At 42.8% G+C, this 13,759-nt stretch overlaps 1 protein-coding gene across 2 annotated transcripts in view; it reads left to right on the top strand.

Moving 5' to 3' along the window:
- The window catches only part of LOC311040927 (tensin-1-like), a 135,358-nt gene that overhangs the window by 69,854 nt on the left and 51,745 nt on the right, over positions 1-13,759 (top strand). For both annotated transcript variants that reach the window (XM_084051352.1, XM_084051351.1), the window contains exons 6-11: positions 2,306-2,361; positions 2,935-3,115; positions 3,859-3,909; positions 5,591-5,713; positions 6,486-6,550; positions 9,485-9,568. In XM_084051352.1, coding sequence (XP_083907478.1) covers positions 2,306-2,361; positions 2,935-3,115; positions 3,859-3,909; positions 5,591-5,713; positions 6,486-6,550; positions 9,485-9,568 — 560 coding nt within the window. The remainder of the gene's footprint in view (positions 1-2,305; positions 2,362-2,934; positions 3,116-3,858; positions 3,910-5,590; positions 5,714-6,485; positions 6,551-9,484; positions 9,569-13,759) is intronic.

Genomic DNA, 13,759 nt, shown 5'->3' with positions numbered 1-13,759 from the left:
AGAGAGAGGGAGGTGTGCGTTTATGACTCATCACAGCATCTCCAGTTACTCTGGAGTGCCGGTTCGAAGCGTGCAGTTGTACAGTAACATCTCTTCCTCTGTAAGGATTGAACAGGGTTCAGTTTTGTTTGGGGATTCTACTTCCACACCCTCAGACTGGTTCCAGCTACTTTAACACATAAAGGGGACGTTTCCGTTTTGTATTTATTTATAATTATTTTATGCGGAGACTAGACCATTTGGATTGCTATAAAAGGGAGGGCAGTATGACTGTGGGTGCCTCCATCCGTAGACGTTTTTACTCCCTGCGTACTTCCTGGAGGCGGAGCACCAGGTACCTGTTCATCAAGGTAAGCTACGCCCATCGCAGGAAGTCCAAAAATGGTGCTACTTTTGCCTTAAAAAAAACCCTGGTGTTATTTTAACATCGTCGAGCAACGATGAAAGATGAAATTAAGCGATGGCCCCTTAAGACGATGAAAAAGTTGATTTGATGGATTTTTTCAGTGGTACTGTATGTAACAAATCATTCTAAACTCATCGGTAGTGTTAGTGTGTGTGTGTGTGTGTGTGTGTGTGTGTGTGTGGGGGGGGGGTCTGTGCTTGTGTGTGTGCATGCATATTCTACTATTATGTGCACACAATGTGTGCTTTCCATTAATGCGCCGCTACATTACACACACAGCACCAATGTTGTGTTCTGTTAATCCAGCCGTACAGTACATCGGCAAGCCGACAGCTTGTTCTTGTGATCTGTCAAGTCGCTGTACAACAACACCACGCGACACCCCCCCCCCCCCCCCCCCCCCCCCCTCCCCACGCCCCGAAACCCCATGTGACAACCCCCCGCCCGTCCCCAGAACCTCGTGTGACAACCCCCTACCCGCCCGGAACCCCCCCCTATGTGAACAGCCTGTTTCAGTTTGCTAGACACCAGCGACGTACAGCATCTGGTTCCTGTCAAATCACGGTGAATTATGGTTCTCATTTTGTCGGCTCCGGAGGATTTCAGCCTCATCTCGGCGAGGCTACAGCAACACGGAGGGGCTCAGGGAGCAGTGTTCTTAACCTCGCCGCCCCTGTGTTTGTCCGTCCGGACTTCTTCCCAACTCCAAGTCGCCACAGTCGACCCCATCGCCTGGGTTCTCCACTTGACCAGCGCCAAGTGCTGGCGCTTAATGATGCTGTGGGAAAAGAAACTGGAGAATGCAAAAGAGGGGGGGGGGGGTTGGGTGGGTGTTATCATGAAGATAATCTTGAGGCATGATTGGGTGGCTGTCATTTTTGGACGGTGTCCTCTTTTTGTAACGGCTTACTGACCTTCCAGATTGTGACGATATGCACACAGTAAAATCCTCAGTTTTAAGTTAAACTCTGAGAGGGTACAAAAGGTCCATTTGGTTAACATTTGCTCCTTCTCACAGTTACAAATGGATAAATTGACACTGGGGGTTTTACCGTGCAACACTAGGCAAACAGAACACAATAGAATAGATCACACCTTTTTTGTCGCCAGCAAAACAAATGACAATGAAAACATTTGTGTCTGTGTGAGGCAGTGGTTGTGCAACAGCGCTACTTGATGTTTTGTAACATTTATAACACTGCAGACCTGATGCAGTGAATGCAGCCAAACCCGGACGCTTCCCCAGTAAAATAGCTGGATAGGAGACAAGCTAATTGGAGCAGTTGTCGGTTTCATGACAGCATCTGTTAATTATTTTGTCTTGGAACACACTGATCTTTCTCTTATGTTCCCCTGTCTCTGTCACTGTGTCTCTCTTCCGCTTTATTTCTTTATATCGCCATGTTTATCTCAATCTTTCTTTCTCTCTCTCTATCTCTCCATCCCTTAAAGACATTTTCAAGAAAACATTTGGTTTAGTTCCATAATCCGTTTTCTTACAGATATAAGGTTTCTTCAAACAGCTTTTCTGTCTTACTCCTCTCTCTCTCTCTCTCTCTCTCTCTCTCTCTCTCTCTCTCTCTCCTTGCCTCTCTTCTCTCTTTCTCTCTGCTTGTCTCTCAGTCTGTCTCTCTCCTACTCAAAAACACTTAAAGTTTTAGCTTCATGATCTGTTTTCTTATACCCAATGTCAGATTGTAATTTAATAATGTGTGGAGGCCTCCTCATCATTACCAGATGGAGATTGCTTATGTATGTGTGTGCGTGTGTATGTGTGTGTGTGTGTGTGTGTGTGTGTGTGTGTGTGTGTGTGTGTGTGTGTGTGTGTGTGTGTGTGTGTGTGTGTGTGTACGCGTGTGCATGTGTGCGTGCGTGTGTTTGCATGTGTGTGTTTTGCAGGGATCTATGAGGTCGAGACTCGAGAGTATAGAGACAAGAGGAGGAAAGCCGCCGCCGTAAGATTCCGTTCCCACAGTATTGTGATGCACACAATTATGTTATCAAACAAACACTGTCCACCCCTTTGAAGTGTCCAATTACAGTATCCAAATGCAGAGTCCAAATACAGTGTCCAAACTACTTATGAATACTATCTAATATGCCGTCGGCGTCACTATGTATGACAGCAGAGGCATTTGAATATCTGAAATCTTGTACTATGGTCCCCTATACTGTATCACACAAACAATGCAAACTTCGTATTCATTTTGGTTTCCTGTCCTTATTTGTGAGAAGAAAAAGTATTAGAGTAGAGAAGAAGGGTATGGAGTATTTGAGTAGTGAGAAAGACTATTGAGTATTTGTGTAGTGATGAAGAGTATTGAACTTGTGAGTGAAGAAGAGTATTAAGTATTTGAGTAGAGAAAAAGACAATGACATGCATAGCTACACAGTAACATTTGTTGATGAACACTGAGGTTTTTACAGTGTAGTCAGTCACCCTGCAGACAAAATACAGGATGCAGAGGATACAAACACGGTGATGAATAACGGTAGAGGTTTAAAGGTTGTCGTGTTTGCTGTCCCAGGGGTCAGATCGTGTCGGGTCAGGTCCAGGCCATGGACGAGGGCTATGAGGTGGACCTGGTGTACATCACAGAGCGGATCATCTCCGTCTGCTTCCCCGTCGTCACCGACGAGCGCAGCTACGCCACCAACCTCAAGGAGGTTGCCTCAATGCTGCGCTCCAAACACGGCGAACACTACCTGGTGAGAAACGCTCTGCTGAACCGCCAATAAGATGGCTGGTGTTCATGCATCACTCCAATGGACAGCAACGGCCAGTTGCAGTATAGATACGTGCATACACGTATCTATGGGTTCGAGCACACATACTGTATAACCTGCCTGTGTGAGGGTGAAACAGTTAATCAAACTATTTGATTTAATCGATTATTTAAAGAAGACAATAGATTAATAGATTAATAATCTATTCCTATTTTGGGAATATCATTGTAGGCAAAAAAAAAAAAACTTTTTAAAAACATAGTGAAAATAGCTGATCTACAGGCTCATCTGAGACATTTTGAGCGTGTACATCAGCTATTTTCACTATTTTTGCATGAAACTGCATCAAAGTATAAAATAGGCCTTAAGTGGTTAATCGATTTTTTTATATATATATATATTCAAAAAAACTGCTTCTAGATTATTTAATTAATCAAAAAAGTTATCAATTGAATAATCACTAAGAAAATTATCGATATTGCAGCCCCTATGCCTGTGTGTCCTAATTACCTGATAAGCGGCAGGTGCACCTGTGTGTCGACAGAGACATCCCTAGCTGCCATCCGCGCTCGCAGATGGTGCCTAGTTCATGCCCTGCTGCCACATGCTCATTAATAGAAAGCTAAAAAAAAAAGGTGTTCTAGGTGACGGCTCAGAAGTGCTTCATTGTTGAATGCGTCTATAATAGTCTTCTGACGTGTGCCCGTTTCATTCTCTGCTTACAGATGCTCAACCTGAGTGAGCGAAGGAGTGACATCTTCAAGCTGAACCACAAGGTGTCCAATTCCCTGAGACCTAAACTTCATTATCAATCACGCTGTCTGGATATTTGGAATATATGAAATATATGGGGAAATTGTGAATACAGTACTGTTATATATATAATAAAGAAATACATCACATGGATGCAACTGGGACGCATCATCAGTGTTGTAGCCTGGGGTCATAGGGTGTTTCGGGTCTCGCAACATACAACATACACCCTCACCCAGGTGACCCAGTCAGGGTTGATCAAGCCCCGACTTACGTCCCAGTAGCACCCACGCTCAGTCCTATAGGGAAAGACAGGGCCACTCAGTCCGCTTCTCCGGAAGTACTCTGCCGGGACTCGGGGAGGCTCTGGCACGTGGAGGGACTAGGCACTGTGGGTTGTCTCCTGGCCGGGCTCCTCCTTCGTCTCACCAGGTCCAGGACCTGAGCGCTGCGCCAGATCAGATGCACCGCCCCGATCCAAACATTTCCTTCTGGCGTGATGGTTCCTTGGGCCGATACCACTAGATTGGGCCGTCTAATGGTATTAGCTCCGCTTGCGGTACGCTGGAATGGAATGGCCCTCCTAAAGGCCTCACCGTGGGTTTGTTGGGCTTCTTCCTCACGGAAGACACAGCATGGGGCGCTAACCCATACTGTTCCCGGGTACTGTACTGTATGTAGGCACAACGTACTTTCTTTACCTCCTCTGACGTTCAGCCATGACGGCTGCCTCCCAGTCGTCACTAAGGGTAAAAGAAAGTACGATTGATTTAATCGATCGTTAAAAAACATAATTATCATTTTTGGAAAAAAGCTCACGTGTCTCGATGGATCGCGTTGTGAGCTGGTAGAACTACTATTTTCAAAAATAAATCACACCCAGTGTGAAGTGAGCGGTGATATTTATGAGTTATTAATTTCATCATGCATCTCGGTAGCCAATCACAGCACGTCCTGCGAAGTGATGTGCTTACATTTTTTACATTATTATTAATTTCATCATGCGTCTCGCTAGCCAATCACAGCGCGGCTGCGAAGTTTGAAGTTAACTTCATCATGGGTCTCGCTAGCCAATCACAGCACGTCCTGCTGGCTGTGATTTTTTTTTTTAGCCTGGCGTAGGACAAATTTTCACGACGGAAAGAAAAACTTTCACCACGGATGGGTCCTAAACCCTCTTATAGGAGCGGTTGCACCGCTCAAAAATTGCATCACGCCGTTGTGTGACAAAGTATAAAATAACACGCATCCAAATGACTGATTTCAGTCATTTGGATTCCATAGAGCCATCATGTATTCTATGGAAGCATGTTGCGCAACGAAAATAGCCGATCTACGCACATAGATAGGCTATTTTTGGTTATTATTTTCAGATTAGAGCATTTGAAGTGGTCAAATTAACAATTATGTTCAGAAGCATCCATAAAAAACCCTAATAGTCTGAAAAGTTAAAGCCTCAATCTGTGATTTCTTCACCCGGTTGGCAGAATATAGAACAGCAGGGACAAATATAACTAAAACATCATCATTTTAACATATTGTGTTAATTGTTTAGGAATCGGTGCTGGTGTTTGTTGGGGGATGCGGTGGGGGTGGGGGGGCTCCTTTCACACCGTTTCACAAATCGCACATTAGGACTTGGTCAAAACAAACATCTTCAGTCGTGAGACGTTATTTTTGCTTTAATCCATGAATCCCTGTCAGGTTCTGGAGTTTGGCTGGCCGGACCATCATGCGCCAGCGCTGGACAAGATCTGCAGCATGTGTAAGGCAGTGGACACCTGGCTCAACAACGACGCTCGCCATGTGGTGGTGCTCAACAACAAGGTATATAAAGCACTGTTCACCACATACACACAGCGGACATTTTGCTACTACACCAAGAGCAAAATATACCGTTCCCAAACCTTTCAGACCCCCAAAAATAATCATATTTGAACTGGGGACCCCCCACCTTGGCAAGCACTTGGAATTGTAGGCTTTACATTTAGTTTGACTCGGTTCCAACGATAAATATTGTGAGCCGATCTACAAGCTCACAACTTGAAGTTGGGTCCGCCCCCCGAGTACACTGTATAATCCAGAATGTTAATTTAAAGGTAAGTGTTTTCCGATTTTGAAACTAAATCCCATGTCTCTATTGTGAGTGGGTCATGTGTATACTGTGGGCTAAACACTGTACTGTATGTCTGCTCTGTCTTTCTTTTTTCCCCACATTTTCTCCCACACTAAATGCTATTTCTGATCGTTCATTCGTCGCGCTCTCGGCGTGTAATGATCTTTACTCCGAGAGTGTACAAATGTAACCAAAAGGACCTGTTAGGGTTCATTTGGTTACATTAGCTACATTACATTAAGACGTTAATGTCAAGACGAGTAATATAAATGGGAATGTAGCCTACTGTACCTTAATTCTAATGTGTTTAACTCCTCTTCCTGGAGAGGATGCTAACAAATTCAAACTGGGTTGTCGAGACATCTTTATAATAATAACATTAATAATGCATTTTGTTTGCTTAACAAGCTTTTGCAAAGTGCAATGAATAATTCCTGCACTAACCATTCTCTCTGTCTTCTCTCTCCCTTCTTTCTCACGCAGGGCAATCGGGGTCGAGCGGGAGTGGTGGTGGCTGCTTACATGCACTACAGTAACATCTCCGCCAGGTACAAGACATTTCACATAAATGGTGCATTTATAAAACACCTTCATCCAAAGCACTTTACAATGTGCATTACATTCACCTATTCACACACGCATTCACATTATATATATATATATTATATTATTTGTTGTCTTTTTAAATATACTACAGTATAAGCCAACCGCAAATGATTTCCGAGAGGGCAAGAGAAAGACATTTAATCAAGATTAGATGCCCAGAGATTCTGTTTTTGATTAGAATTGATGCGTCCATGAATCATCCTCAAAGATGCCTCCATTCATACCACTCAAGTCCTTGACTTGAACAAAACAAATGATTTCAGAATGTTTGCGTTGCAGCTTTCCATTATCAACAGAGGTGCAGAGAGTTGTTTTACGTGCTCCATATAGTGCTGCCAAATCTTATTGAAAAAAAGAAAAAAATGTTTTTCTCTCTCTGAACATATGTGATTATTTTTCCAAGCAAAGGAATGCCTTTCTCTATCTGAAAACCTAAACAAAGGGGGCTTAGGCTATGAATATTCAATTTCATTCAGGGATATGTCTGAATATTTACACTGTTATGAATGTTAACTCGCGTGCTGTGACCTCCTGTGTCTCGATGCGTTACGCTGTACCCTCTCACTCTGATGTGCTTGCGAAAGGGATTCGCTGAAACAACGGAGCGCATGGTTTTCCGGCGAACGGTTGATGCTGAAGAAACAGACGGCTAATCGGTTCAGATCTCTCCGTCGGGGGCCGAGACCGTCCGACCGTAGCGCGGGGACATGCGGTCCGATCGATAACAGCTAAGCCTAATTTATGCTTCATCGCTCAACAGTGCGCCAAGAACAGTCGAGAATAGCCAACCTACAAGATACAAGTACGAAATGAAAGTTTGAAAAACGCTGCTTTAACGTGGTCGTTCTCAAAGTGGGGTCCTGCGTTTTTGTTCATTATGAAAAACTTTGCATAATTTTTTTAATATGACATCAATGCAAATCATCGTGGCGCTCGTGTGGGGCAGTGGTAATGTAGCTGCCCCCCCCCCCCCCCCCCCCCCCCGCGCAGTGCATCCGGCTTTGTTGAGCGTCTATAACACAATCGGCCCGTGTTCGGGGCCAATTGTGTGGAAGTCGGGTGGGGAGGGTGATATTTGTCACATGTACTCCCACGGGCTGCGGTGGCATCTGTCAGCAGGAAGTGTTGGGCAGGAGGAGTGGGGCGGAGGCTCTGTGTCCTCCCGGTGGGGGCTCCTCACTGGCAGGTGAGTCAGTAGGACACAACAGCAGTGACAACACACATTTTGTGTGTGTGTGGAAGACTTAATTATGTGGAGGACATAACGACTAAATTCGGGAGAAAAAGGAAAAAGAAAAACACACACCAGAAAACAATACAAATCTTCCCTTATGGGGGGTCTCTACAAAGCCTTTTGAAACGGGGATCTGGGGCCAAATACATTAAACATTTTCAATTTAGGGGTCCTTGACATGAAAATGTTTGCGAACCGCTGCTTCAATGGAACCAGATGTTAATAGGTGGGGGTGGAACAGTATGAAAACATACAAGCCTTCTGTAATTGATGTGAAGTGAAAGCCAGCAAGCATAAACTAAACAGGCCTAAATCTCAGTGTTCTCCAAGGCTGCAGTTTCACAAGACAAAACACTAATACCAGTGGTGGAAGAGGCGGTACTCAGATCTTGTATTCAAGTAAAAGTGTAGACGCAGTGTAGAAATACTCTGTTAAACTAAAAGTCCTGCATTAAAAATGTACTCAAGTAAAAGCTTTTCGCTTAAATACACTCAAAGTACCAATTGTTACCATTGTGCAGAATGGTCCATTTCAGAATAATACATATTACTTTATATAAGATTATTGATACTGCTGGCCAGCCACAATATATTTTATATTGTTCATCTTAATCTGCAAAGAAACTAATATTATCAAGTAAATGTAGTGGAGTCAAAAGCACATCGTTTGCCTCCAAAATGTAGAGGAGTAGACGTATACATTTGCAGAGAATGGAAATAGTAAAGTAGACTAAAAGTAACTCAAAATCTTGCTTAAGTACGGTACCTGAGTAAATGTAGTTAGTTGCTTTCCTCTCCTCCTCCTGTGTTAATACAGAGTCCAGGATAAACGTTTTTAATGGTTCTCAAGACCAGTCCTTGACAAGGACTGACTCCTGCTATTTCAAACAGGTTGATCATTGTTGCGTTCACCTTTGGTGATCGGATGTCCCAGTTTGTCCAGGAATGTCCTGGTTTCAAGCTGGGTGTCCCAACGAATATCTGTAAAACAACAAAATGTCCCGGTTTCCATCATCCTTTTATAAATACACTGTATATTTTGATGCCGACATCACTACCACCATCATTATTATTGTTATTTCAATTGTGTGGAGGCATAGTGACTAAATTGTGGATAAAAAGAGATAAAAAACACACAAAAAAGAACTTCTCTACAAAGCCTTTTCAAACGGCGGTCTGCGGACAAATTGTGGTGAAAACCTGACCATTTTCACCACAGTTGTTGTAGTAGTAATACTTAAAATAATATTTGCATACTTGTTTTAAGAGCTTATATACAGTATACTGTAGATGTTTATCATGTTCTGTCCTACTCATTGTTAACTAACCACCATCCATGGGGTTGAAAAAATAATCGTCCCCCATCCTGTCCACATACATGGGTATGGGTATGCATGGTTTGGGGGGGTTTCAAAACTATGGTCGCTCTACATTCACCCGATTGTTCCAATTGGTCGTCCTAAAACCACGGAAGTGACTTTGCAATGGGTTCCCTCGCCAGATATGCAATGCCTTCCTCCTTTTGTTGCGCAAAACACCTGAAGGACATAACCATGCAACAATGCAACTGAGTTTATTTATTATTTATTTTCGTGAGAGTATGACGGAGCACTAAACACTGCTCTCATGTTGCTCTTTTCAGCGCTGACCAGGCATTGGACAGGTTTGCCATGAAGCGTTTCTACGAGGACAAAGCACTTCCTGTGGGCCAGCCATCCCAGAAAAGGTCAGTTGTTATCTCACTTCCTGTTGTACTTGTATCCCATCACGTCTCCTATGGCAATGGTTCTCAACATGTGGGTCTGGACCCCCAGGGGGGTCGCCACATGATTTTTTGGGGGGGGTCCCCATATGACAGAAAAGACCATTACTGCAACTGCATCAAAAGTAATCAACAATCTATACTATGAAAACCGGTCAAACATTGGCCAAATTGTGAAATAATATAAGAAAGAGGCAAAACTTTTAAAATTAGCCGATCTACAAGCTCTACAAAATACAACCATATTTTCACAATATTTATCTGTGGAACCGAGTCAAACTAAAGTTAATGCCTCAACTCCTACAATTCCAAGTGCTTATCAGGGTGGGGGGTCCCCATTTCAAATATGATTATTTTGGGGGGTCACGGCCTAAAAAGGTTGAGAACCACTGTCCTATGGGGACATTTTACAGACTAGGTGTTATGCTGATGCTCTAATCCAAAGACTTTTACTGCAAGTAAGTTATACATTATTGAAGACTCTATTCTATTCCAAAATGCTTGACAAATTCTTCAACTGAAGTTAATGTTTAACGCTGCAATCCAGACTTCATTTGAATGAATAAAAAGTAATTACAGCCAATCTCATTGTAGAGTATATTAATACAATATGACATCTGCATTATGCAGTGGTTGGAGGTGGTTTCCCTACGCTTCCATTGAGGCATTTAAACCCTGCTGTGGGACAACTACAAGTACAAGCGGTACTGCTTAAAGCTCATAAGCACAATATCTCCACTGGACAAGTGGGGATTGCCTCATGGATGAGCAGAAATTGCGTTAATTCATCATAACCTTTATTTAAACTTGGAGTACAATCGAGGGGCAGGCCCTCATTTTAAATGTAGCCGAGGTCATTCTCATGCGGGAGGCTAGGCCCCCTCCTTTTCCCCTCTACACCAAATATCTTCACCAAAAATAGCAGATCTGCAAGCTCACAACGTGTCGTGTTGCTACCCATTGTGAGCTTATGGATCGGACCTTTGAACATTTTTGAATGTTGAATAAGGACGTTAGGGTTCATGTGGTTAAAAAGTAGAATGCCTCAGGTCAATAGTTTTTTTTCTTTCAATCATTATTACATAAGTAGCTGCAAACAGTTAATCACTTTTTTTTGCAACAAAACGTTTTCATTCAACATTTCCTATGGTGCTTTCCAACTATTTCTTCGTCAGACTCACACATCATGAAAATAGTAGTAAAAACAATGGTAATGACTTAGCTGGCATCCAGCCCATCCACATTGGTTCTGAAAATGCTCTAACTAGCCTTTCCTTCTCCACTTACTCTTTCCAGTCCAGTTTATTTTTGGAATGTCTCACAGAGGAAATTCTTTAGGTTATTTTTTTTTTGGTTGTTTTTGTTTTGTTTGGTTTATCTCCACTTGAAGCTTAATTGAGATAATTGTGGAAAAAATGTCTCGGAACAGAGAGAGAGACATGTATCTTTTCCTTCAGAGGGATTCCTCGGGTGTCTCTTGGGCACATGGCAGGATTTGATGGTACAGTTGTTCGGTGTTTCCCAAACAGTGGGCCGGGGACCCAGTTATGGGTCGCGGACCCATTTTTACGCAACGCATTGTGAGCTTGTAGATCGGCTATTTTTAAATGGCGAAATGTATATAGGGCTGAAGTGGTTTTGTAATAATAATCAAAATCTACAAAGTAACTAGTAACTAAGGTTTTCAAATAATTGTAGTGGAGTAAAAGTACAATATTTGCCTCTGGGATGTAGTGGAGTAGAAGTAAATGTACAGAAAATTGGAAATACTCCAGTAAAGTAAAAAATACCTCACATTTTTACTTAAGTACAGTACTCAGTGTTAAGACGAAGCAACGTCTCACTTTGAAAGTAGCTCACTCTGTCTCAAGAGGGCGACAAAGACCCACAGACACCTGGGAATTACACTGTCCAACTATCCTCCTCCTGTAAGCCAGTGGTTCTGAACTCTGAACTCAAGCAAAACCTCTGTGTCGCACAGCTGGAGTGGAAAGCAGCTGTTCTGCAGCAGTATGAGCAAACCACTCAACAAAAACGTATCATAAACAGAAAAAATACCATTTCTTTGGTTGAAGCACTTTTTTCGTAGATCAATGCGGCAATGCATAAATCTGCCGCAAACTGCAGAGTGTTGTGATCGTTGTGTGAGTTGTGTCCTTGATTCCTTCCTGGTTGACCTTAGGGTAGAATCTAAGATCTACAGCAGTGGTTCCCAAACATTTTCAGCTGAGACCCAAAAAGATACATTTGGTCTCGCCAGCACCCAAATGTACAAAAATACATGATGAATGAACCACTTAAGCACTCTTTAATAGTGAACACTATTTAGAGCTTGTAGATCTGCGTTGTGAGCTTGTAGATCTACTATTTTCAATATTGTTCTTTATACATTGTTTTTTTTTCTCTGAAATAGATGAATGTATTTTCTTTTTAAATAATATTGACAAAAACTTTTGTTTTGTAGGAAATGCAAAAGAGGGATGTTTCCTCGCGACCCGTTAAAAACGGGTTTGCGGCCCCAAAAATGGGTCCCGACCCATTGTCTGGGAACCGCTGGTCTAGATTGTTCATAAGAACACTTTAGACTCGGTAACCTCCAACGCACAGCGTTTTGCAGCCCAGCCATTCTCTGGCAGTTCTATAGGATTGCCCTCTGCCCCGCTGCTATTTCCTGCTTCAGATATATTTATCTCTACCCTGGAGTCTGAGATATTACGGTCTGGCATGTGTGACATTAACGTGGGCCAACGAGAGAGGACGTGGATCTGGGCCTTGTCTACCGCTGCCATAGCAACGCACCAAGCTAAGAGACCATAACCGTTGCTGTCGGGCAGAAACCTCTTATCTCCATATTTTAACGTTTAGTTTTTTTTCGTAAATGAATGCCCTACTTGATCATACTGCAGCGTCACACAAAAGCATCAAAAGTAGCAGCTCTACGAGCTCGAGTTTTGAGCTTGTAGATCTGCTACTTTTGATGCTTTTGAATTTGAATCCTGGAAAGTCAACGTTTTGGACAGGGTTGCCACCCGACAGAGACGATATATTAGACCAGGGGTTCTCAAAGTGGGGTCCGGGGACCCCCAAGGGGTCTTTAAGGGTGTTCCAGGGCGTCCCCAGCTAAATGATTAATAGTTAGGTGCCAAATGAACCCACAGATATTTAACTCTGAGAGTGTGCAAATTGAACCAAATGGATCGCACACACTCAAAGTTAAGGGGGTCCGTGGCCTAATGCATACCACACTGGGGGTCCTTAAAATAAAAAAATGTGAGAACCACTGCATTATACTCTATTAGAGATTATATACAGTAGTTCAGTTTCAATTACATTTCATTGAACAAATATAGACTCATCTTATTATCCTATTATGTTGTATTATTTGATTGCATAAAGCCGAACATAATTGTGTGGTATGAGGTACATAAATACGTTTTTTTTAGAACATTAGCATCATGCAGGTTTGTGTTATTTTGAAACATTAGCATCGTATGCATTTGTGGGGAAAACAAATAGCTGCAGATGCAATATTTCTTAAGGTTTGTGCAGCATTGCAGTTTTGTGTGAGCCGCCGATATTTGGAATCACGGGCACACTGCACGTTACAGTTGCGCTACTTCTCTCCATTGGAGAGGACATTGCTTTAAGAGTAGAATAAAGATATTTCACTGAGAAACACTTCAGCACTGATAGGATTGAATTGAATGGGTGGGCCAGTCAGCACCAAACATTTAAGCATGCTGCCAGTAGGTCACAGCAAGTACCTCAACTAATATTTTTTTTCACATATCTTTTTAGACGTTTTGAAGTATTTTCTTTCACTTTAATTTTATAATGCAAGTCAATGAAGCTCTGATCAGACTGAAACCTTGCCCGAATTGATTGAGTGATATGTCATAGATATGTCATCGACGACTGACGTTAGATGACTGATGTCACAACCTGGTCACACGATTTCCTACGTTTTGTTTTACCATGCATGCCCAAGTACACTACACACACACACACACACACACACACACACACACACACACACACACACGCTTCCCTTTCTTCGCAGCCTCTTCTTCAGCCCAGCTGTGTTCCCATGGCTTGCGTGGCTGCATGGGTCTAATTGAATTCCAGTTCAGGACAAACCATCTGTCCACTGACAGC

The sequence above is a fragment of the Gymnoscopelus microlampas genome, assembly GCF_963454915.1.
Source record: "Gymnoscopelus microlampas genome assembly, chromosome: 24".
In the NCBI taxonomy this organism is placed as follows: domain Eukaryota; kingdom Metazoa; phylum Chordata; class Actinopteri; order Myctophiformes; family Myctophidae; genus Gymnoscopelus; species Gymnoscopelus microlampas.
The sequence above is the reverse complement of the archived record's forward strand: the minus strand, read 5'-3'. Positions and strand labels throughout refer to the sequence as shown.